General features: G+C 44.5%; 1 protein-coding gene across 1 annotated transcript in view; it reads left to right on the top strand.

The window, feature by feature from the left end:
- Positions 1-23,291: 23,291 nt before the first annotated feature.
- ANKH (ANKH inorganic pyrophosphate transport regulator) overlaps positions 23,292-25,829 on the top strand; it is a 177,439-nt gene continuing 174,901 nt past the window's right edge. The window contains exon 1 of the mRNA XM_060774668.2: positions 23,292-23,941. Within this exon, the coding sequence (XP_060630651.1) occupies positions 23,846-23,941 (96 nt within the window). The 5' untranslated portion in view covers positions 23,292-23,845. The remainder of the gene's footprint in view (positions 23,942-25,829) is intronic.

Here is a 25,829-nt window from a genome sequence, read left to right as displayed (position 1 = left end):
AGGGGAATTCCAGACAAGAATCAATCAGGGCTAGCTAACACCTCCCAATAAAGGATCCTCCAGGCAGCAATCAGCCAGATTTTGAAGCTACCAGGCCATTTAATGCTAATCATGGTGGCCAATTGCAACATTTACACAGGCCTCAATCAGACAAGAGTTCTTACTCTGACCCTGGACATTCCACAGATATATAAATCTCACTTGTCTAGTTTCCAACAGACCTCACAACCTTTGAGGATGCCTGCCATAGATGTGGGTGAAACGTCAGGAGAGAATGCTTCTGGAACATGGCCATACAGCCCAGAAAACTCACAATAACCCAAAATGGGGGAAAATTACATTCATCTTATGCATTCTAAACCTGGATCCAGATCAGTCATTCTTGACTGTTATAGGCTATATAATATTGTGAATGCAGGTGGGAACACTGAGGCGATTGGCATTTACCTGGAATTATCAGGAAATATCCAAGTGTTCAGATCCATCAGATTTGAGATATTCAGTAAAACAGGGAGAAGAAACCATTGAGGTAGCAGCTGCACAGGAAATTTGCTTATGGTGGATATAAAGAGCAAAGTAACTATTTCTGTATGTAGATGACTTAAAGAGATTAAGATGTTAATAAGGTCATCTTTATGAACCTGGCATATTGGATTGCACTGTGGTGTTTCTCATAGAGGCACATATTAAAATGTGCTCTGACAAATTGCTGAAATTATGGTTCAACTTGCTTGGCTTGCTTCAACCAGTGTAGGGAAAGTGCCAATTTAATTTCTTGCAAGATTCTTCTACTGTGGGCATACAAATAGAGCCCCACGGTACTTGTATTATGTCACAATGAGGTAGGTAGCACTGGGCCAATGTTTGTCTAGAAGTGTTAACAACTGTGTTTTGAATGTCCTTTCGTTTGCAAAGCTATTTTAGCAGCAGGGAGAAAGCTTTAGAGTCCCCTCAGGGAGAGAGGGCAGTATAGAAATAAAGATTTATTTATTTATTTATTTATTTAGTATCTTACTGACACAAAACCACAGTATGTCACAGCAAATGAGATATACATGCTTGATTTTGTATCACTAAATCACAAGTCGAACACTTCCCAAATGTCTAGGACTGTGTGATGTATTTTTGAATGATGCACACAGATCCAAGTAAGGTGGCCTTTTGCAGTTGATGGATCGTGATTTTGTCAATATTTATTGTTTACAAATGCTGGAATCTTTTGTCATGGCCCCCAGTGTGCCAATGACCACTGGGACCACCTGTACTGGTTTATACCAGAGCCTTTGCAGTTCAATTTTGAGGTCCTGATAACGGCTGAGTTTTTCCTGTTGTTTTTCCTCAGTGCGACTGTCACCTGGGATGGCGACATCAATAATTCAAACTTTTTTCTTTTCCACAACCGTGATATCTGTTGTATTGTGTTCCAAAACTTTGTCAGTCTGGATTTGAAAGTATTTTTGCATGTTCAATTTCCACTACTTTTGCAGGTTTATGATCCCACCAGTTCTTTGCTACTGGCAAGTGGTACTTGTGACATAAGTTCCAATGAATCATTTGGGCCACAGAGTTGTGCCTCTGTTTGTCGTCTGTCTATGAGATTTTCACCAGCTTCCTTGCAAAGTCTGCATTTTGGGTCATTGAATGATTTTTCAATCCTGACCTTAATGGCATTTTTTTCTGATGGCTTGCTCCTGGGCTGCAAGAATCAGGCCTTCTGTCTCCTTCTTCAGGGTTCTATTCGTGAGCCATAACCAGGTCTTCTCCTTATCCACTTTTCCTTCAATTTTGTCAAGTAACTGCCCATGCAATGTTTTGTTGTGCCACGTGTTAGCTCTGGTTTGTAGTGCAGTTTTCTTCTACTGATTCTTTGTCTGCTATGCTTTGAGAAGTTTCTGATTATTGACTTCAATTAAAGCAGGTTTTTGGCTTTCATTTACATATTCTGTCAGGGTGTGTTTTTCTTCTTGTTTTACTTGTAAAAGTCCTCTGCCACCAGACCTTCTAGGCAGATAGAGCCAGTCAACATCATTGCGAGGGTGAATTATGAATGGTCATGAGTTTTCTTGTTTTTTGTCCAAATTGTCCAGTTCTGCCTGCGTCCAGTTTATGATGCCAGCAGTATATCTTATGACAGGTATGGCCCAGGTGTTTATGGACTTGATGGTATTGCCATCATCATCATCATCATCATCATCATCAGAAACACAAAAAGATGAGTCCACAGCAGACACTCTGCTGGCTGTTGTATTGGATCACACATCGGACACTTCCCAAGCGTCTAGGACTGTGTGATGTATCGGCGAATAATGCGTGCAGATCCCAGTAAGGTGGCCTTCTGCAGCTGACAGATGATAATTTTGTCAGCGCCAATTGTATTTAAGTTCAGGCTTTGTCAGCTTTTCCAGTTGTTTCTCTTCAATCCTGTTGTCACCTGGGATTGCAACATCGACAATCCATACTTTGTTTTTTAACACGATCATGAGGTCAGGAGTATTATGCTCAAAAACTCTTTCTGTCTGAATTCTGAAGTTCCAGAGGAGTTTGGCGTGCTCATTCTCTGTAATTTTTTCTGGCTTGTGATCCCACCAGTTCTTTGTTGCAGGCAGATGGTATTTGTGGCACAAGTTCCAATTAATCATCTGAACAACGGTGTTATGCCTCTGCTTATAGTCTGTCTGTGCAATCTTCTTGCAGCAGCTGAGGATGTGATCTATTGTTTCATCTACATTTGGGATCTGTCATCGACTTTTCAATTCTGGCTTTGATGGCATTGGTTCTAATGGCTTGTTCTTGGACTGTCAAATCAGGCCCTCCATCTCCTTTTTCAAAGTTCCATTTGTGAGCCACATCCATGTTTTTTCTTTGTCAATTTGACTCTCAGTTTTTCCCTTTATTATTATTATTCTGGAAAACATTGGATCCAAAACCTCTTTTTATTCTCCAGTTGCTAGATTTCTAGATTATGTTCTTCCTTTTCCATAAATTTCTAATCATGTTGGTAGTGGAGAGGCGGTGATGTTAGCCTGTTGCAAAAAAAAAAAAAGTATTGTGACACCTTAAAAATTAGCTTTTACAAATGCAGTTGGACTTAAATATGGGAGTATTGCCTCCACTGCTGGATTTTTTATACACATCCATACAATGATGAATCAGTGCATCATAATAAATGGTGTTACTGTGAAGTAAAATGCAAAAAAATATAAACTGTGATCATTACATTGCAGTGGCTAGTAGTAAACAGTAGCTGTGTAACAACAGATATTCTTGCAATTATCAACACATATGTTTGTGTGTGCAGGTATTAAAGCCATCAGTTTTATTTATTTATCGTGTCAGAAGCGAGTTGAGGGTAAAGTTATAATATATTTAAAAACACAAAACAAAGTTAAAAACTTGGCATTATACTGAATGTCATTTGACCAGAAGCTGGCCACTTGGAGTATCTCTGTGTTGCTGTGAGAAGGTCCTCCATTGTGCATGTGGCAGGGCTCAAGTTACATTGTAGTAGGTGGTCTGTAGTAGGTGGTCTTCTTCCCACTCACATCTCATGGACTCCACTTTGCAGCCCCATTTCTAAAGACTGGCTCTGCACCTCATTGTGCATTAGTGCTGTCTGTTCTGTGCCTTCCAAGTTGCCCAGTCTTCTGTGTGTCCAGAGGGAAGTCTTTCATCTGGTATCAGCCATGGATTGAGGTTCCAGGTTTTAGTCTGCCACTTTGGGACTCTTGCTTGCTGAGGTGCTCCTGCAAGTATCTTTGTAGATCTTAGAAGGCTATTTCTTGATTTAAGGTGTTGGCATGCTGACTGATATCTGAACAGAGGATGGGCCAGAGATGTCAATGCCTTGGTCCTTTCATTATTGGCTGCTACTTTCTGACAGATGTCAGGTGGTGTAATACCGGCTAAACAGCATAATTTCTCCAGTGGTGTGGGGTGTAGACATCCTGTGATAATGGGACATGAGAGAAGCCTCCCCTCAGGATCGTAGCACATCTGAGCGTCCCCTGGGCAACCTCATTTTAGATGGCTGATTCTCTCACACCAGAGGCGACTTGCAGCATGAAACCATGCTGTCAATTGATTTATAGTGACCCTATAAATTCCATTGGAAATTCTTAGGCAAAGAATATTTAGAAATGAGTTTGCCCGTTTCTCTCTCTGAAAGGCAGTCTTCAGCACGTGATATTCATTGTCAGTGTCCCATCCAAGTACTAATCAGTTTTGATCCTGCTTAGTTTCCAAAACCAGACAGGATGTGATGCCTTTAGAATACTTAGTTGCAGGGAATCAATACATGGTGTGTGATAAAAAGCCTCTGTTTTGTTTCAGACCACAAGAGATACATCTGAACCTCCTGATGAATCTTTACACAGCAAGTTGAATTTGTCTGGTGTCCTTTTCTACAAGATTGGCCTCTTTGAGATTGAAAAAATAATGTTTCCCAGGAGACTGAAATAGTATTTGAACTTTTAAATATAGTGGTCTGAAGTTGCTTCCAGGACCATCACCTAATGGATAACATCATCCGTGGATGTTCAAGTATTATGACATGCAGTGGCATAGTAAAATCATCATTGTGTCCCTTATATAAACTATCAAAATCTATGATTACTTTTTTTGTATTTGGGAGGGGGCAATCTGTGGAATATTGAATTTGTGGATTTGGAATCTATGGATATGGAGGAATTTTGTGGGAATTAGCTTGTTTGCCTTCTGCGATAAATATTAGGCTTTTGCTATCAGATTATTTTAGCAAGAATTCAAAGAACCATTTGGGCACTCCAAAACATGCCTGTATGTATACCAAGGTTGATAATGAGGACTGTGTTAGCTGTATATGTATTTACCTTGGTTTTGGTTTGTTACAGGCAGGTTCCAGCAACCAAAACAAACATTAGAAGTTAAAAATATTAATATACTTTCTAAAACATTATAACAAGTTGGAAAACTACTAAAAGTTCGGAAATTTTTCGGAAACTGCAATTAGTCCAACGGGCGGCAGTTAGACTACTCACTGGAGCGTCATACAGGGAGAATACCACCCTCCTGTTATGTCAGCACCACTGGTTGCTGATTCCATTCCGAGCACAATTCAAAGTGCTGGTTTTGACCTATAAAACCCTATACGGCTCTGGTCCAGCATACCTGTCCGAACATATCTCCTTCTACATCCCACCTCAGAGTTTAAGATCTTCTGGGGAGGCCTTGCTCTCAGCCTCGTCTCTGTCTCAAACACGCTTGGTGGGGACAAGAGACAGGGCCTTCTCAGTGGTGGCCCCCCACTTGTGGAATTTACTCCCTGGGGAAATTAGGTCATTGTCATCCCTCCTCACCTTTAGAAAGAAGGCAAAAACGTGGATGTGGGGCCACGCCTTCAGGTAATTAAGCGGAAATGACAATGATAATGTTGACGATGGCTTGGAAATAGATTATGGATAAGTCAAATGGAGTATTTAATCACAGAATTTGGCTAGATAATGACCACCAGGCTGGTAATAGTTTAGTAGATTGTAAGTATATTGTTTTAATGTTTTTAATGTTTTTAATTATTATAATTATTGGTTGTTTGTATTATATTATGTGGAATTGAATTGTTGCCGACTGGAAGCCACCCTTAGTCCCCACCCAGGGGGTTGAGAAGGGTGGGGCACAAATGTTCGAAATAAATAAACAAATCTATATAAATAAAAATGTAATGTTCGTTTGTGGGATTAACAGAACTCAAAAACCACTGGACGAATTGACACCAAATTTGGACGCAAGACACCTAACAACCCAATGTATGTCCTTCACTCAAAAAAATTGATTTTGTCATTTGGGAATTGTAGTTGCTGGGATTTATAGTTCACCTACAATCAAAGAGCATTCAACAATGGAATTGAACCAAGCTTGGCACACAGTTCTCCCATGATGGAAAATACTGGAAGGGTTTGGTGAGCAGTGTCCTTTGGTTTTGGAGTTGTAGTTCACCTACCTCCAGAAATCACTGTGCACTCAAACAATGATGGGTCTGGACTCTACACAAATACTCAATATGCCCAAATGTGAACACTGGTGGAGTTTGGGGAAAATAGACATTTGGGAGTTGTAGTTGCTGGGATTTATAGTTCACCTACAATCACAGAGCATTCTGAACCCCACCAACGATAGAATTGGGCCAAACCTCCCACACATAACCCCCATGTAGGCCACAGCAACGCGTGGCAGGGGACTGTTAGTAAATAAATAAAAGCAACAAATAATATAGAAAAACAGTACAGCATAATTCTGCAAGGACAGTCCCTTGAGTGGGACAATTTTCAAAGGCCTGCTGAAACTAATACATAAGTAATCTTGACTTGCCAACAGAAAGTCAGCAAGGTAACCTCTCTCAGTAGGAAGTTTCAGTAGCTGAGGTCAACCATAAGAAGGCCTTCTCCTATTCTCCCACCAGATATACCTGTGAGGCTGGTGGAACAAGGGAAAAATGACATTGCAGAGAATCCATAAACACAGGAGAGCCCAAGGTTTCCATGGGATGTGCTTCAGACCACAGTATGAGCTACACCCATAAGTGCACGGAGGAATTGCTAAGCAGTGCAGCAGGGAAGCCTTCAGATGGTGAGAAACATCAACCTGCTCCCACATACCCTTGTGGATCACACAAGCCTAGCTAGCCAAACAAGTTTGAAAGGTTGGTTACCATTATAAAGCACATTCCTAATTAACATTTGATCCTACTCCTTATTAATTTGGGAGTTCAAAAGGCTTTAGTATGTCTCACTCATTAAATCTGCCTATGGCAATTGGATACCTTTGTTTGCAGACTTGAGTTTCTGTGATCTTCCATAATCCTGACTTGAAGGGATGTCTTAACTCAGGGAAAAAAAACACATTGATTGTGGAAGAAGGTACAAAACATGCCTTTTCATCTTGTGACTTAGCAAGTCACTGATTGAGAAATAGGGGCTCCTGAAAAGCTAGAAAAGGCTGATATAGGTTATGTCAGTGGTTCTCAATCTTCCCTTGATATAGTTCCTCATGTTGTGGTGACCCCCAATCATAAAATTATTTTGTTGTTACTTCACAATCGTAATTTTGCTACTGTTATGAATCATAATGTAAATATCTGATATGCAGGATGTATTTTCATTCACTGGACCAAATTTGGCACAAATCCCCAATATGCCCACATTTGAATACTGGAGGGGTTGGGGGGATTGATTTTGTCATTTGGGAGTTGTAGTTGCTGAGATTTCAAGTTCATCTACAATCAAAGAGCATTCTGAACTCCAACAACAACAATGGAATTGAACCAAACTTGGCATACAGAACCTCCCTTGACCAACAGAAAATACTGGAAGGGTTTGGTAGGCATTGATCTTGAGTTTTGGAATTGTAGTTTACCTACATCCAGAGAACACTGTGGACTCAAACAATGATGAATCTGGACCAAACTTGGCACCAATATTAAATATGCCCAAATATGAACACTGGTGGAGTTTAGGGAGGATAGACCTCGACATTTGGGAGTTGTAGTTTCTGGGATTTATAGTTTGTCTACAATCCAAGAGCATTCTGAACCCCACCAGTGATTGAATTGGGCCAAACTTCCCACATAGAACCCCCATGACCAACAGAAAGTGCTGTGTATTGTTAAAGGCTTTCATGGCCGGAATCATTGGGTTGTTGCAGGTTTTTTCGGGCTATATGGCCATGGTCTAGAGGCATTCTCTCCTGACGTTTCACCTGCATCTATGGCAAGCATCCTCAGAGGTAGTGAGGTCTGTTGGAACTAGGGAAAAGGGTTTATATATCTGTGGAATGACCAGGGTGGGACAAAGGACTCTTGTCTGCTGGAGCTAGGTGTGAATGTTTCAACTGACCACCTTGATTAGCATGTAATGTCCTAGCAGTGCCTGGAGCAAACTTTTGTTGAGAGGTGATGAGATGTCCTTGTTTGTTTTCTCTCTGTTGTTTCCTCTCTGTCCTCTAGATCAAGAATGCCTCTAGATCATGACCATATAGCCCGAAAAAACCTACAACAAGTCAGAAAATGCTGTGTTTTTTGATGGTCTTTGACAACCCCTTTGACATCCCCCTCATGGCCTCCCCAGGGGTCCTGACCCCCAGGTTGAGCACCACTGGGTTAGGTAGAGTTGTTTACAATCTGCCCCCTCCTGTTTTTCTTGTAATAGTTGAACAGTTTTTTGGGGGCTATCTGGGTTATGTAAAACATGAAAACAGTTTTGCAATTCCCATTATACATACTCTTTCCATTCCAAAATTATTAATGCCTGCTTACACAGTGATTTTGACTTCCATTACGCTGTGTTCAGCTGAAATTGCAAAAATCATTTCTTAATTCTGTACACAACTTCTCTGGCTTCCATTGAAATTCTTCAGATGTTTGGCTTGAGCTGTACCCTTGGCATTTGCTTCAGATTTCACTTTAGGCAAACAGACTTAGAGGTAAACTTGTTTGTACTCATAGTGAAACAGTGTGTGACCTCTGACAACATGTTATTGCGATAGTTGTTCTAAGACTTGGAATGGGGAGAGGGGGAGAGGATGGTTGTCATGCTGTCTGGGGCTGAATTTACACTGCCCTATATACCAGGATTGTCCCAGATATTTGCTTTGAATTGGATTATATGAGTCTACACTGCCAGATTATAGGAGTCTTCTGCCAACCTAGCAGTTCAAAAACATGCAAATGTGAGTAGATCAATAGGTGCCGCTCTGGCGGGAAGGTAACAGCGCTGTATGCAGTCATGCTGGCCACATGACCTTGGAGGTGTCTACGGACAACACCGGCTCTTCAGCTTAGAAATGGAGATGAGCACCAACCCCTAGAGTTAGACACGACTGGACTTAATGTCAGGGGAAAACATTTACCTTTACCTTACACTGCCAGATAATCTGAGATAAACAGATAATCAGGGATTAGATCCTGCGATACAGGGCAGTGTAGATCCAACCAGAATCCCTTTCCCTGCCACAAATTTGGTAGGAGTAAGAATATAAGTGAACACTTGTGTATCACAAAAGAGCCAGCATAAAATATAAATTTTGGTTACTTAACACAACATTAAACATTTAAAACAGCCACCGCAATAAACATGTCCTAATAAAAGATGACCATAGATTCATTTCAAAGCAGACTGGAAGAAACAAGTCTTGAAGAGCTCTTATACTTACAAGGAAAGTACTAAAACAATTCATTTACTTGTCTCCTGTGTTGGCACAATAATGAATTGAACGAGATTGTCCTACAAGAATTTAAGAAAGAATCGGTGCATTCTCCTAACTCCCATCATTAGCCTTTATTCTTCTGAAGATTTACTTAGCCGCTTGGCTCAAAGCTTTTACATCCTTATATACCTGGGGTGGTTTCTTAAAATATATTATTGAAATTTTAAATGTAGTAGTTTGTTTCGTGTTTCTTACAACATGTGCCAGATTTTGGACAAATGAGACCCTATGCTAGTTAAGTTGGAAGACCCCTTACTTGGGCCCTAAAGGAGAAAGGTCTGGTATGTCTACACTACCTCCTTTGTGGCATACTCCCATAGACTGACTAACTATCTATCTATTAGGCCTGGGTAACAACGGAAAAATTTGTTTCTAAAATCGATTCGTTTTTTGGGGGTTTTTGCATTTCGTTATTTAAAATAATTACAAATTTTTCCTTTTAAAAAGTTCGATATTTACGAAATTTCGTAAATGTGAAAAAAATTACAAAACATTAAAGAATCGATTTCTGAAACAATAACGAATCGATTCGTTAATGGCGGACGCGACCGCGAAATACGCTAAAAAACCTCCAAAAACTTCTGAAGCTTCCCTCTCCCTCTGTTGTTGACTGTTGGTGTGATATTATATATTTTTTTTCACTAATTAAACAAAAAACTTGCCCCAGACATGCGGAAATAATAACGAAACGACCTCAGAACAATAACGAAACAAATACAATAACGAAATACAAAGCATTTACAAAACATGTTTAAAAATTCGTTTTTTAAAAAAATTGCTCCAGAATGGTTCGTTATCGTTTTGTAATTTAAAAAATTAACGAATTATTAACGAATTATGAATTAACGAAACGAAACCGCCCAGCCCTACTATCTATCTATCTATCTATCTATCTATTTACTCTATTTGTATACTGCCTTTCTCAGCCAATTGGCCCAAGCTACCTATCCGAACGTATCTCTGCCTATCAGCCCGCCAGGAACCTAAGATCTTCTGGGGAGGCCCTGCTCTCTATCCCGCCTGCCTCACAGGTGCGGCTGGCGGGGACGAGAGACAGGGCCTTTTCTGTGGTGGCCCCTCAGCTGTTGAACGCCCTTCCCATGGAGGTTAGATCAGCCCCCTCGCTAATGGTGTTTCGAAGAAGATTAAAAACTTGGATGTTTGAACGGGCATTCGGATAACAGTGCAATGCATGTGATGATTACAGGAATGGAAATATGGACGACGAATTGGATCACGACTCTAGTTATGAGATGTATTGTGTTGTTATTGTGGTGTTAATATTTGTATACTATGTTTTTATGGTTTTAAATTGTATATCGTTGATTGACTTTTTATCCTTGTTGTAAACCGCGTTGAGTCGCCGGCTGGGCTGAGAAACTGCGGTATACAAGTAAAGTAAATAAATAAATAAAATAAATAAGGTGGTTTCCAACAAAACAGTACACATAATATCATAAACAAGTTAAAACATTAAAGCAATATAAATCAACAGAGAGGGAGCCAATCTAATCTCCCTAGGGAGGGTGTTCCATAGCCGAGGGGCCACCACTGAGAAGGCCCTGTCTCTCGTCCCTGCCAGACGTACTTGTATCGAATGTGGGACCGAGAGCAGGGTGTCCCCAGATGATCTCAGGGTCCTCGATGGTTCGTAAGGGGAGATGTGTTCGGACAGGTAAGTTGGGCCAGAACTGTTTAGGGCTTTAAAGGCCAAAGCCAGCACTTTGAATTGAGGCCGGTAGCAAACTGGCAGCCAGTGGAGCTGGTGCAACAAGGGGGTTGTATGCTCCTTGAGGTCCACTCCTGTTAGCAATCTGGCTGCTGTTCGTTGGACTAGCTGAAGCTTCCGGACCGTCTTCAAAGGCAACCCCACGTAGAGCGCTTTGCAGTAGTCTATACGGGGATGTAACCAGAGTGTGGACTACCGTGGCCAAGTTAGACTTCCCAAGGTATGGGTGCAGCTGGTGCACAAGTTTTAGCTGTGCAAATACTCCCCTGGTCACCGCTGAAACCTGGAGTTCCAGGCTCAGCGATGCATACAGGATCACACCCAAGCTGCGAACCTGCGTCTTCAGGGGGAGTGTGACCCCACCCAACATGGGCTGTAACTCTATGCCCGGTTCAGTCTTACGACTGACCAGGAGTACCTCAGTCTTGTCTTGATTCATTATTAACTCTACCATTACATCTGAAAACATTCCAAAACACAATGCCTTCAAATTTTGAATTACACTACATAAGCAAAATCAATTGCAAAAAATTTTTGGCAGGAAGATGGGGTCCCCTGGCCAACGGGGCCCTCTGCTTAAGCACACATAAGCAAAATGCTAAATCTGGCACTATTTGCAACCCCTACATTATAAAAACACCCAGTCTTGATACAAATGCAACATAGCAGTTTCAGCAATAAAGTTAACCATTGAATTGTGCTGAAGGACCTAGGGAAATGTTCTGCTATCAATATCCACTGAAAGTTGGCCATAGAGTCACATTGGAAGACCTAGGAATTCCCAGAGAAAACATATTACTCAAATATGTGAATAATTATACCTGTAAAGATAAACTGGTTAACGTTGAGGAGCAACTGAAATCATTCAACAAGCCTTTTGGAGAAGACTCAGTTAGCATAGTGAGTTATACTGTCTGTATATGGTGGAAGTTTTGGGCTGTTATCCAAAACTATACTCCCTGAAGGATTTATAGTTTGCAAAGAGCTCCCCAATTATAAATATATAACAGCGCCCCATGCAGTCATGCCGGCCATATGACCTAGGAGGTGTCTACGGATAATGCCGGCTCTTCGGCTTAGAAATGGAGATGAGCACCACACCCCAGAGTTGGACATAACTGGACTTAATGTCAGTGGAAAACCTTTACCTTTACTCTCTCTCTCTCTCTCTCTCTCTCTATATATATATATATTTCTTAACTTCTTCAGATATTTGTTGATATGCATCAGCAGAGATCAGGAGTGAACTGGCAGCAGCTGCTTCCCCTCAAATACTTTGTTTTAACCTTTTATTAAAATGTATCTTTCTATTTTAACACTCTGCCTACATTGTATATTTACATATATTGTGTATATCCCTATGTATATAAAGTGTGTATGGTTCTTATCGGAGCTCCCGGGTGACACAGTGGGTTAAAGCACTGAGCTGCTGAGCTTGTTGACCGAAAGATCACACGTTTGAATCCGGGGAGCGGCATGAGCTTCTGCTATTAGCCTCAGCTCCTGCCAACCTAGCAGTTTGAAAACATGCAAATGTAAGTAGATCGATAGGTACTGCTCCGGTGGAAAGATAATGGTGCTCCATGCAATCATGCTGACCACATGACCTTGGAGGTGTCTATGGGCAATGCCGGCTCTTCAGCTTAGAAATGGAGATGAGCACCACACCCCAGAGTCAGACATGACTGGACTTAATGTCAGGGGACAAACTTTACCGTTAGTGCTATTAAAGGTAAAGGTAAAGTTTATATATATATATATATATATATATATATATATATATATGAGAGACAGAGAGAGAGGTAAAGGTTTTCCCCTGACATGAAGTCCAGTCATGTCCGACTCTGGGGTGTGGTGCACACCTCCATTTCTAAGCGAAGAGCCGGCGTTGTGTGTAGACACCTCCAAGGTCATGTGGCTGGCATGACTGCATGGAACACTGTTATCTTCCCACCGGAGCGGTACCTATTCATCTACTCACATTTGCATGTTTTCGAACTGCTAGGTTGGCAGAAGCTGGGGCTAACATTGGGAGCTCACCCTGCTCCCCAGATTCGAACCTGTGACCTTTCGGTCAACAAGCTCAGCAACTCAGCACTTTAACCTACTGCACCACCGAGGGCTCCACTAGTGCTGTTACATATGAAAATAGTATTCCAGAAACCACACGACACTCCAATATTAAAAGTATTTGCTTATTGGCAACTGATGTAGTCCACTGACTTAAAAAGGACTAGACACCATTCATTTTTCTATGATCAAGCCATTGTACGTGACCTCTCTCTCTCTCTTTGCATTGACCCATTTTAAAAAAATTGAAAGCCAAGCCGAAAGGATTAAAACCCAAATTCCCTCGTTCTGTTGGGAAACACACACGTTTTTCCAGGGCTTAAGGCTCCCCCTCCTTAAATATATTCATTCCTCAGATAAGACCTTCAGCTTCCAATGCAGAGAGGATTACAAGACAACCTTATCTCTATTACGACAAACCAAGTCTGGAACATAAGCTAATCGCAGCACACAAATGCAAATATCGGTTGTATTCTGGTTTTGCAATTGTCCTTGCCTTTGAGCGCCACACAGATAATTTAATTGTGTTTATCACCTTTTTATAGTGGAAAAAGAAGACCCTAATCTCCTTGCACGTAAGCTCCTCCGCACCATTTCTGCAAGGCAGAAATGATTGAATCAGGTACAAAATTGAATCAGGTAAAAGAATGAATCAACTGGCAAATAAATAGATTGTTTATCGTCATTTTGAATCCCATGCTCAAGAAGTTTGATGGTGCCTTTTGGGTACCAAATATGTGTTTGCTGAGATTATTGGGGTGTTTGTCCATTGAGTTTCCTCCGCAAATGCTCCCATCCCTGGCTTTATTTTTATTTTTAAGCCCAATAAGTAAATAAACATTAAAACTTTGAGGTAATATAAGCTGGTTACCGTGGGCAGTTGATTTCAGATGTTATGAAAGTGTGGCAAATTGTTAGGTTTTCTTCACAGGAAGGGAGAAGAGAGAGCCTTTGAGTTTTCAGAGGGAACGTGAAGTTTGGAAAGCTGTTTCCTCCACCTCCCACAAGATCAAGTAGTGCCCTTAAAAATGTGAAGTATGAATGCAACTCTGTTTGAAAATATATATGTCAGAAGGAAGATCAAACTGTCTGCCTGTTGAAAGCACTATCAGTGGCAGGTCTCTGGATGGTTGGAAGGTGGAAAGTGCCATAGGATCACTAGGATTTAAAGAACTCACCGGAATACTATACCTGGGCTTTGTGCTTAGTGGCTGTGAAATCATTTGAGCCAGATCTGTGTGAAGTTTAAGGCATCATTCATTGAACTGAATCTATCTTGCAATATCCCACTGCTTAATTTCTCAAATGACAAGCTTGAATAGTTGTCCTCTAATTCTTTGCTCAAATCTCAAATCTTATGGCCATTTATTTATTTACTATATTTGTATACCGCTCTTCTCAGCCCTTGGGCGACTGAGAGCGGTTAACAACAGCAAAATTCAATGCTCAAAAACATCATAAAACAATTAAAAACAATTAAAACAGTTGCATACAGTTAATATAAATCAATAAAACATCTCATTCGCGACTCATAGTTAAGATCGAAATCCAGTCTCATCATCCAATTGTTCCATATTCCTATATTCGTTACACTGCCTATTCAAATGCCTGCTCGAACAACCAGGTTTTCACTTTCCTCCAAAATGTCAACAGGGAGGGGTCCAATCTAATATCTGTAGAAAGGGCATTACACAGCCGAGAGGCCACCACTGACAAGGCCCTGTCTCTTGTTCCCGCCAAACGTACTTGTGATGCAGGCGGGACTGAGAGCAGGGCCTCACCAGACGATCTTAATGTCCTAGCTGGTTCATAGGAGGAGATGCATTTGGGCAGGTAAGTTGGGCCAGAACCATTTAGGGTTTTATAGGCTAAAGCCAGCACTTTGAATTGTGCCCGGTAGCACAATTTAGATGTTCGAGGACTGCCCTTTCCAGCATTCTTCACTATGCTGACTAATGAGGCTGAGAATTGTAGTCCTATAACATATAGGAGGTTGCATGATTTACACTATGTCTATAAAGCCACCCCCCCCCCCCACACACACACAGGTAAAGGTTTCCCCTTGACATAAAGCCTAGTTGAGTCCAACTCTGGAAGGTAGAGCTCATCTCCATTTCTAAGCCAAAGAGCCAGTGTTGTCCATAGATGCCTCCTAGATCATGTGGCCAGCATAACTGCATGGAGTGCCATTACTTTCCGGCTGAAGCGGTATCTATTGATCTACTCACAATTGCATGTTTTCGAAGTGCTAGGTTGGCAGAAGTAGGGGCTAACAGCGGTAGCTTACCCCATCCCATGGATTTGAACCTCCAATCTTCCGGTCAGCAAGTTCTGCAGTTTAACAGTTTAACCTGCTGCACCACCATGGCCCTAAATATATGATTTCACCCTCACTCTGGAACCCTATAAAAGCTGACCTAGGAGCAAGTGTGGCTTAATTCCAACTAGAGGTTATATTGCATTGTTTTGTTTAGTCAGTCATGTATGAGAAGATTGTCTCTATAAAGGAGGAATCATGTGGCCCTTTATGTTACTGGATTGCAACTCCCAGCATCCCCACCCTACAGCTATGCTGACTGTTGGGAGTTGTTATCCAACAAGAGAGCGATATCATGCCCATCTTTGTTTTTCATGTTTAATGGCATCTTCTACCTGTTATATGTTTGGTTTGGGCATGTATTCTGGACCTGATACAGGTTGGCCAGGTGGAAAAATGAGGACACATCACCTGTATCAATAACAGTTGTAATCTGTGGGACTTTCAAGCCTCACCTGCTAACATTATCTCCTCTTCACAACTGTTAAAGGTACAGACTGAAAAATAGTATCTGGAAAGGTAAAGGAAAAGAATTCAGCTGCAATGCATCTTTCACACTAATCCTGGAACTTTGCTCCTTTCCCTGAGATGTTACTTTGTGCTTCTAGAAATGGCATGGGCAAACTTCAGCCCTCCAGGTGTTTTGGAATTCAACTCCCACAATTCCTAAAAGCCTACCTGCTATCAGGAAGTTTGGGAGTTGCAGTCCAAAACACCTGGGGGGGGGGGGCGAAGTTTGCCCATGCCTGTTCTAGAGCCTGCAATGAGATAGAATTGAAAACGTATCTCCTATTTTTCAGTCCTTCCCATAACTACATTATAGAGAAATGCCACAGAGATTTTACTCAGCTACAGAAACACCCTTAGAACTGGATCATGATAATTTTTTAAAAAATAGTTTTTATTAGTTTTATAAACACAAAGATAAAATCATGAACCAAATAGACAGACAAATGAACCATCAACAGACAAACAAATACATTTACAATAGTGACAGTCACTATAATAGACCTCCCCCTCTCTCTAACATGGTATTTAGAATTACTTTTTTGTTAACATTTTTGGTATATTCTTTTTTCCATTTCCCCTTAATAGCTTTGGGATTTTCCCAGTTCTTTTCCCTTTTCATTTCTCTTCTATGCTCTTCGTATATGTGTCCATATACACAAATTTCCTACTTGGGAATTATCTCAATTGGAGTGGATAATGGGGACCCCACTGTTATAGCTGACTGTGGTGAAATGACGGATTCCCCTTCTTTCCTTCCATTTTTCATGGGTTGGACTGGGATTACCCTGGATCAGGATTAGGCCTTCCAGGTTTGAGGTGCTGTTCTTCTGTTGTCCAGAATCACAGGCTTGTCCAGTCCAATCTTCTGCCATGCAAGAATAAGCAAAGCACTGCTTATAGATGGCCATCCAAGGAGTCTTCCAGAAAGGGCCCAAAAGGCAGGCACTGTCGGACTTTTTCCTGAGGCATCCATAGAATCATAGAGTTGGAAGAGAGCTCATGGGCCATCCAGTCCAACCCTCTGCTAAGAAGCAGGAAAATTGCATTCAAAGCACCCCCAACAGATGGCCATCCAGCCTCTGTTTAAAAGTCTCTAAAGAAGGAGCCTCCACCACACTCCAGGGCAGAGAGTTCCACTGCTGAACAGCTCTCACAGTCAGGAAGTTCTTCCAAATGTTCAGATGGAATCTCCTTTCTTGTCGTTTGAAGCCATTGTTCCACGTTTTAATCTCCAGGGCGGCAGAAAACAAGCTTGCTCCCTCCTCCCTATGACTTCCTCTCACATATTTATACATGGATATCATGTCTCCTCTCAGCCTTCTCTTCTTCAGACTAAACATGCCCAGCTCTTTAAGCCGCTCCTCATGGGGCTTGTTCTCCAGACCCTTGATCATTTTAGTCGCCCTCCTCTGGACACATTCCAGCTTGTCAATATCTCCCTTCAATTGTGGTGTCCAGAATTGGACACAGTATTCCAGATGTGGTCTAACCAAGGAAGAATAGAGGAGTAGCATGACTTCCCTGAAGTCTAGACACTAGACTCCTATTGATGCAGGCCAAAATCCCATTGGCTTTTTTTTGCTGCCGCATCACATTGTTGGCTCACGTTTAACTTGTTGTCCACGAGGACTCCAAGATCTTTTTCACACGTACTGCTCTCGAGCCATGCATCCCCCATTCTGTATCCAAATGAAGCCTTGTAAAAGAGGAATAATTTGAGAGAAAGCAGGTAAACCCTGCTTTGACCTGAATGATTTAGATACCCTGTTTGATCTAGGCCTTTCTTGAAGGCCTGGGACTAAAGGAGTGTGGGCATCCCAACTTCTGCTTGAAAATGACTAAAGAAGGAAACTCTATCACAGCCTATTCCATTTCAGAATAACTCATACTGGCAGGAAATTCTTCCTAATGTTTACGTGGACTCTCTTTTCCTACTATTGCTCCAGTCCCAGCAGAAAACAAGCTTGCCCCTCCTCAATATGACATCATTTCAAATATTTAAACATGGCTCTCACATCACCTTTTCACCTTTACTTCTCTAGGCCAAGCATACCCAGGTCCCTAAGCTGCTCCTCATAGGGTTTAGCTTCCAGACCTTTGATCATTGTAGTCACCCCTCTCTGGACACGTTCCCGCCTGTCAATATCCTTTTTGAAGTGTGCATAGAACTAGACACAGGATTCTGGGCGATGCCTGAATAGGGCAGTACTATCACTTCCCTGGATTGAAACACTATGCTCCTTAATGCCTACAAGGGTTGAATGAAAAGTAATGCCTCCACCTTCGTTACTTGGGTTTGGATGAGAATATTTTAATAAATCAAATGCAGAAATAATCCTTAGAATGTGCTCTTTAACTACCACTATTATCCACATAATCACCAGACAATTGGATACATTTTTGCCAACAATGAACAAGTTTTCTGAAGCCGTCATGAAAGAAGTCGACACTCTGTTTCCGCAACCAACGTCTCACAGTTCTCTCATCCTGGGTGGCCATCGAGCACAGATCTTCTGATAGCCAAGCAAAGCAATAATGTGACCCACACATTCTTGTAAAATGCCGATTATTCTTGAAATTTCTCTCTGAGTGATACGACGATCATCCTGACTCAATCTGTCAACCTTTTGCTTGTGAAACTCAGTGGTAGCTGTCACAGGACATCCAACGTTTTGTTTGTCACACAAGTCAGATGTTCCCACCTCGACATCTTTAAACTTACTTGCCCAATGACGCACAGTACTCACATCAACACAATCACCATAAACAGCTTGCATTCTCTGATGAATCTCCTTTGGGGTGACACTTCCTGCTGTAAAGAATTAAATGACTGCATATTGCTTAAGTTGCATTGACCAACTGTCTGCGCAGGGTTCCATACTTTACATTTTAACAACACAACTGTTCAATGCTAAGGCTTCCTGCCAAAATGGAACTGTAGAGGAGAGTCTACTGAACAAGCCAGTACCTGCCGCATACCAGTACTGCCATCTGTTGAGGAGTTACGCAGGTGGAGGCATTACTTTTCATTCAACCCTTGAAGATGCAGCCTAGAATTGCACTGGGTTTTCTTTTTAGCTGTTGCATCACAATAAGGAGCATAGCTTACCAAACTTTGTGTCATGACATGTTAGCGTGTCGGTTGTGATGTATAGGTAGTATTGTGTGAATCCTCCGAGTCTGTGTGAAATAAGTAATAAATCATGTATTTTAAATATATAATTTCCAATATTGTTTCCAAGTGGCTTAATTGTCCAGATCCAGGAGATGGGGAAATGCCTTGAGAAAACAAAGGCATGAGACCCCAGGAAAAAGATGATGATCCCTTCAATCAAGTCTTGGGTCTGAAATAAAGTCTACAAACATACATATCTTTAAGCTCCCATAGGAAGAGGGCATCTTCAAGGCCAGGCTGATTTCTGCTTGAGGGAATCCTTTGTTGGGAGGGGTTAGCTGGCCCTGATTATTTCATGTCTGGATTAGAGGGGTTCACTGGGGTGCCTTTCTCCTTGTTCTGGACTTGGCCTAGGCTCCCAGGGGGGCGGGGGAGAGAGGGCATCTTCAAGGTCAGGCTGATTCCTGCCTGGGGGAATACTTTCTCGGGAGGTGTTAGCTGGCCCTGATTGTTCATGACTGGAATACTGGGGCTCCCTCGGGTGCTTCTCCCCTTGTTGTGGCCTTGGCCTAGGCTCTCAGAGGGAGAAAGAGAGGGCATCTTCAAGGCCAGGCTGATTCCAGCTTGGGGGAATCCTTTGTTGGGAGGGGTTAGCTGGCCCTGATTGTCTCATGCCTGGAATAGTGGGGTTCCCTGGGGTGCCTCTCCCTTGGCCTGGCCTTGTCTTCCAGAGGGAAAGGGCATCTTCAAGGCCAGGCTGATTCCTGCCTGGGGGAATCCTTTGTTGGGAGGTATTAGCTGGCCCAGATTGTTTCATGGCTGGAATAGTGGGGTTCCCTGGGGTGCTTCTCCCTTGGCCTGGCCTTGTCTTCCAGAGGGAAAGGGCATCTTCAAAGCCAGGCTGATTCCTTCCTGGGAAGATCCTTTGTTGGAAGGTGTCAGCTGGCCCTGATTGTTTCATGGCTGGAATAGTGGGGTTCCCAGGTGTGCCTCTCCCTTGGCCTGGCCTTGTCTTCCAGAGGAAGAGGGCACCTTCAAGGCCAGGCTGATTCCTGCCTGGGGGAATCCTTTGTTGGGAGGTGTTAGCTGGCTTTATTTCAGGTCTGGAATAGTAGGGTTCCCTTCCAGGGGGAGAGGGCACCTTCAAGGCAGGCTGATTCCTGCCTGGGGGGATCCTTTGTTGGAAAGTGTTAGCCTCTCCCCTTGTTGTGGCCTTGGCCTAGACTCCCAGAGGGAGAGAGAGAGGGGACGTCTTCAAGGCCAGGCTGATTCCTGCCTGGAGGAATCCTTTGTTGGGAGGTATTAGCTGGCTTTGATTATTTCATGGCTGGAATAGTGGGCTTCCCAGGGGTGCCTCTCCCATGTTCTGCCCTTGTCTTCCAGAGGAAGAGGGCATCTTCAAGGCCAGGCTGATTCCTAACTGGGAGAATCCTTTGTTGGGAGGTATTAGCTGGCCCTGATTGTTTCATGTCTGGAATACTGGGGTTCCCTGGGGTGCCTCTCCCTTGGCCTGGTCTTGTCTTCGAGAGGGAGAAGGCATCTTCAAGGTCAGGCTGATTCCTGCCTGGGGGAATCCTTTGTTGGGAGGTATTAGCTAGCTCTGATTGTTTCATGTCTGGAATAGTTGTTGGGAGTTGTTAGCCTCTCCCCTTGTTGTGGCCTTGGCCTAGACTTCCAGAGGGAGAGAGGGGGGGGGCATCTTCAAGGCCAGGCTGATTCCTGCCTGAGGGAATCCTTTGTTGAGAGGTGTTAGCTGGCCCTGTTTGTTCCATGTCTGGAATACTGGGGCTCCCTGGGGTGCCTCTCCCTTGTTTTGACCTTGTCTTCCAGAGGAAGATGGCATCTTCAAGGCCAGGCTGATTCCTGTCTGGGGGAATCCTTTGTTGGGAGGTATTAGCTGGCCCAGATTGTTTCGTATCTGGAATAGTGGGGTTCCCTGGGGTGCCTCTTCCTTGGCTTAGCCTTGTCTTCCAGGGGGAGAAGGCACCTTCAAGGCCAGGCTGATTCCTTCCTGGGGGGTGGGGTTCCTTTGTTTGGAGGTGTTAGCTGGCCTTGATTGTTTCATGGCTGGAACAGTGGGGCTTCCTGGGTTGCAGGCCCGTAGCCAGGATTTCGTTTTGGGGGGGGGGCTGAATTTTTTTCAGGGGGGGTTGGGGGGGCTGAGTTTCGGGGGGGGGGGCTGGGTCTGAGTGAAAGAGAGTCTAGCCTAGCAAACCTTTTGTATCATTACCCCAATACCCCCATGCATATGGGATATATTGAGTATGGTGATCAGATCATGATATGAATAAACATAACAGTTTAAATAATGCACCATTAAGGCCTTTTCGCGAACCACCATGAAAATTTCGGGGGGGGGGGGGGACTGAAGCCCCCCCGAGCCTCCCTCCTGGCTACATGCCTGCTGGGTTGATTCCTTCCTGAAGGGGATCCTTTGTTAGAAGGTGTTAGCTGTTTCATGGGTGGAATAGTGAGGTTCCCTGGGTTCCCTCTCCCTCGGCTTAGCCTTGCCTTCCAGGGGGAGAGGTCACCTTCAAGGCCAGGCTGATTCCTTCCTTGGGGGGGGGGGGTCCTTTGTTGGAAGGTGTTAGCTGACCCAGATTGTTTCATGGGTGGAATAGTGGGGTTCCATGGGGTGCCTCTCCCTTGGCTTGGCCTTGCCTTCCAGAGGGAGAGGTCACCTTCAAGGCCAGGCTGATTCCTTCCTGGGGGAATCCTTTGTTGGGCGGCATTACCTGGCTTTGATTATTTCACAACTGGAATAGTGGGGTTCCCTGGGGTGCCTCTCCCTTGGCTTAGCCATGAGTTCCAGGGGGAGAGGTCACCTTCAAGGCCAGGCTGATTCCTTCCTGGGGGGGGGGGAGGGGATCCTTTGTTGGAAGGTGTTAGCTGTTTCATTGGTGGAATAGTGGGGTTCCCTGGGGTGCCTCTCCCTTGGCTTGGCCTTGCCTTCCAGGGGGAGAGGTCACCTTCAAGACCAGGCTGATTCCTTCCTGAGGGGGGGATCCTTTGTTGGAAGGTGTTAACTGTTTCATAGGTGGAATAGTGGGGTTCCCAGGTGTGCCTCTCTTTTGGCTTGGCCTTGTCTTCCAGAGGGAGAGGGCACCTTCAAGGCCAGGCTGATTCCTGCCTGGGGGAATCCTTTGTTGGGAGGTATTAGCTGGCTTTATTTCATGTCTGGAATAGTAGGGTTCTCTGGGGTGCCTCTCCCTTGGCCTGGCCTCGACTTCCAGGGGGAGAAGGCACCTTCAAGGCCAAGGCCAGGCTGATTCCTTCCTGGGGGGGGGGGGGGGGGTCCTTTGTTGGAAGGTGTTAGCTGACCCAGATTGTTTCATGGGTGGAATAGTGGGGTTCCCTGGGGTGCCTCTCCCTTGGCTTGGCCTTGTCTTCCAGAGGAAGAAGGCACCTTCAAGGCCAGGCTGATTCCTAACTGGGGGAATCCTTTGTTGGGAGGTATTAGCTGGCTTTGATTATTTCATGTCTGTAATAGTGGAGTTCCCTGGGGTGCCTCTCCCTTGGCTTGGCCTTGCCTTCCAGGGGGAGAGGTCACCTTTAAGACCAGGCTGATTCCTTCCTGAGGGGGGGATCCTTTGTTGGAAGGTGTTAACTGTTTCATAGATGGAATAGTGGGGTTCCCAGGTGTGCCTCTCTTTTGGCTTGGCCTTGTCTTCCAGAGGGAGAGGGCACCTTCAAGGCCAGGCTGATTCCTGCCTGGGGGAATCCTTTGTTGGGAGGTATTAGCTGGCTTTATTTCATGTCTGGAATAGTAGGGTTCTCTGGGGTGCCTCTCCCTTGGCCTGGCCTCGACTTCCAGGGGGAGAAGGCACCTTCAAGGCCAAGGCCAGGCTGATTCCTTCCTGGGGGGGGTCCTTTGTTGGAAGGTGTTAGCTGACCCAGATTGTTTCATGGGTGGAATAGTGGGGTTCCCTGGGGTGCCTCTCCCTTGGCTTGGCCTTGTCTTCCAGAGGAAGAAGGCACCTTCAAGGCCAGGCTGATTCCTAACTGGGGGAATCCTTTGTTGGGAGGTATTAGCTGGCTTTGATTATTTCATGTCTGTAATAGTGGGGTTCCCTGGGGTGCCTCTCCCTTGGCTTGGCCTTGCCTTCCAGGGGGAGAGGTCACCTTCAAGGCCAGGCTGATTCCTTTCTGGGGGGGGGGGGGGGGATCCTTTGTTGGAAGGTGTGAGCTGGCCCAGATTGTTTCATGGCTGGAATAGTGGGGCCTCTCCCCTTGTTGTGGCCTTGGCTTCCAGAGGGTGGGAGAGAGAGAGGAAGAGAGGGTAGCCTGCAGCTAGAGGTTGCTGCTGCTGCTGCTCCTGCGCCAAGGCCTCGCCATCGGGGGCAACGGGGGAGCCCCTCTTTCCCTTTCCAGGGAGGCAGGCAGAGCAGAGAAGTCAGGGAAGATCCTCCCTCGCATCCCGGGAGGAGGAAGGAAGGAGGAGGAGGAGGAGGGGACGGAAAAGCAGGCGGATCCGCGCCGGTGCCGTGCGGTTTGTTTGCTCTGCTCCCCCGCTTGCCCCCCTTCGGCCGTAGGTGGGGCTTTGGTCCCCATTCGGAGGGGAAAAGGATGCCCCCAGCCGCCGGGGATGGTGCCGGGTCCCCTCCTCTTTCTGCCCGCGGGCCTTTTGCGCGTGGGAGGAGGGCGGCCGCGATGGACTTGGGCTCGGGGAGGCCTCCTCGCTAAAGGCAGCCGCCACAGAAGAGGAGCTCGCGCTGCCGCCGCTGCTACTGCTGCCTCTCCAGAGCCTGACGCCGCCGCGTGCTAAATAAAGCCGGGACTGGTCGGCTTCCTCGCCTCTCTTTCTCTCTCTCTCTGCGGCAGATGTGCCTGGCCTCGCGCGCAGCAGCACCAGCAGCAATCACAAGGGACTATGGTGAAATTCCCGGCGCTCACCAACTACTGGCCCTTGATCCGCTTCTTGGTCCCTTTGGGCATCACCAACATCGCCATCGACTTCGGCGAGCAGGTGAGACCAGGAAGAGGCGAAACTAGACATAGTTCTAGAGGCAAGCAGCCATTAGAGAAAGAGAGGGAGGGAGGGGAAGGGTCTCGGCATCATTACTCTCTCTCTGTTTCTCTCTTGTTCTCTCTGTTTGCAGGGTTAGTAGATAGATATGCATTGAAGTGCATTGCTTCCATTGTGCAGGAGGGTTATGTAATGGGAACTCCATCAAGTCCTTCTACACCAAACAATATGATGATATCCCTTCCTTGGTGTCTCCAGGTGGAGATGCTTTCCTACCAGAATTGTTCTCAATGCAACTGTAATTACTGTAAAGCTTTCTTTCTGGAATTACTCCTAAAGCTTTCTTTTTACTGTAGAAGTGACCATGATGGGCGGCACACATCCAAAACAATGTAATAATAATCATAATTTATTTATTTGACCAGTCATATGACCATTTCAAAATAGAACAGGAGTCAAAAAACAAGGCAAAAAGGTGATGTTAATTGATTAGATTGCTGTGAGTTTTCCAGGCTGCGTTGCTATGTTCCAGAAGCATTCGCTCCTGACGTTTTGCCCACATCTATGGCAGGCATTCTGAGAGGTTGTGAGGGCGGTTTAGGCAAGTACGGTTTAGTTTCGACACAGATCTGAATCCTGTGTTGCTGTGAGATTTCCAGGCTGTATAGTCATGTTCTGGAAGCACTCTCTCCTGACATTTCGCCCACATCTGTGGTAGGAATCTAGAGGTTGTGAGGGCAGTTGGAAACTAGGCAAGTACGGTTTAGTTTTGACACAGAACTGAATCCTGGGTTGCTATGGGTTTTCTGGGATGTACGGCCATGCTCTGAAAGCATTCTCTCCTGATGTTTCACCCACATCTATGGCAGGCATCTTCTGAGGTTGTGAGGTCTGTTGGAAATTAGGCAGGTGCAGTTTAGTTTCAACACAGTTTTGAACCCTGGGTTGCTGTGATTTTTCCAGGCTGTATGGCCGTGTTCTGGAAGCATTCTCTCCTGACATTTCGCCCACATCTATGACAGGCATCCTGAGAGGTTGTGAGGGTGGTTGGAAATTAGGCAAGTGCGGTTTAGTTTCGACACAGATCTGATCCTGTGTTGCTATGAGTTTTCCAGGCTCTATGGCCTTGTTCCGGAAGCATTATCTCCTGATGTTTCGCCCACATCTATGGCAGGATCTTCTGAGGTTATGAGGTCTGTTGGAAACTAGGCAAGTGCAGTCTAGTTTCCACACAGATCTGAACTCTGGGTTGCTATGGGTTTTCTGGGATGTATGGCCATGCTCTGAAAGCATTCTCTCCTGATGTTTTGCCCACATCTATGACAGGCATCCTCAGAGGTTGTGGAGGCTGTTAGAAACTAGGCAAGTGGGGTTTACATATTTGCGGAATGTCCAGGGTGGGAGAAATAACTCTTGTCTGCTGGAGCCAAGTGTGAATGTTGCCATTGGCCGCCTTGATTAACATTGAATGGCCTTGCAGCTTCAAAGTCTGGCTGCTTCATACCTAAGGGATGTTAATTAACAATATTAATTTACTGGGTTCCTGTGAGTTTTCCAGGCTGTATGGTCATGTTCTGGAAGCATTCTCTCCTGACGTTTTGCCCACATCTATGGCAAGCATCCTCAGAAGTTGTGAGATCTGTTGGAAACTAGGCAAGTGCGGTTTAGTTTCCACACAGATCTGAACTCTGGGTTTCTATGAATTTTCCAGGCTGTATGGCCATGTTCCGGAAGCATTCTCTCCTGAGGTTTCACCCACATCTATGACAGGCATCCTCAGAGGTTGTGAAGTCTGTTAGAAACTAGGCAAGTGAGGATTACATATCTGCGGAATGTCCAGAGTGGGAGAAATAACTCTTTGTCTGCTGGAGCCAAGTGTGAATGTTGG

This window comes from Anolis sagrei, chromosome 4 (assembly GCF_037176765.1).
Source record: "Anolis sagrei isolate rAnoSag1 chromosome 4, rAnoSag1.mat, whole genome shotgun sequence".
Taxonomy (NCBI): Eukaryota; Metazoa; Chordata; class Lepidosauria; order Squamata; family Dactyloidae; genus Anolis; species Anolis sagrei.
This window is presented reverse-complemented; position numbering and strand designations above follow the sequence as displayed.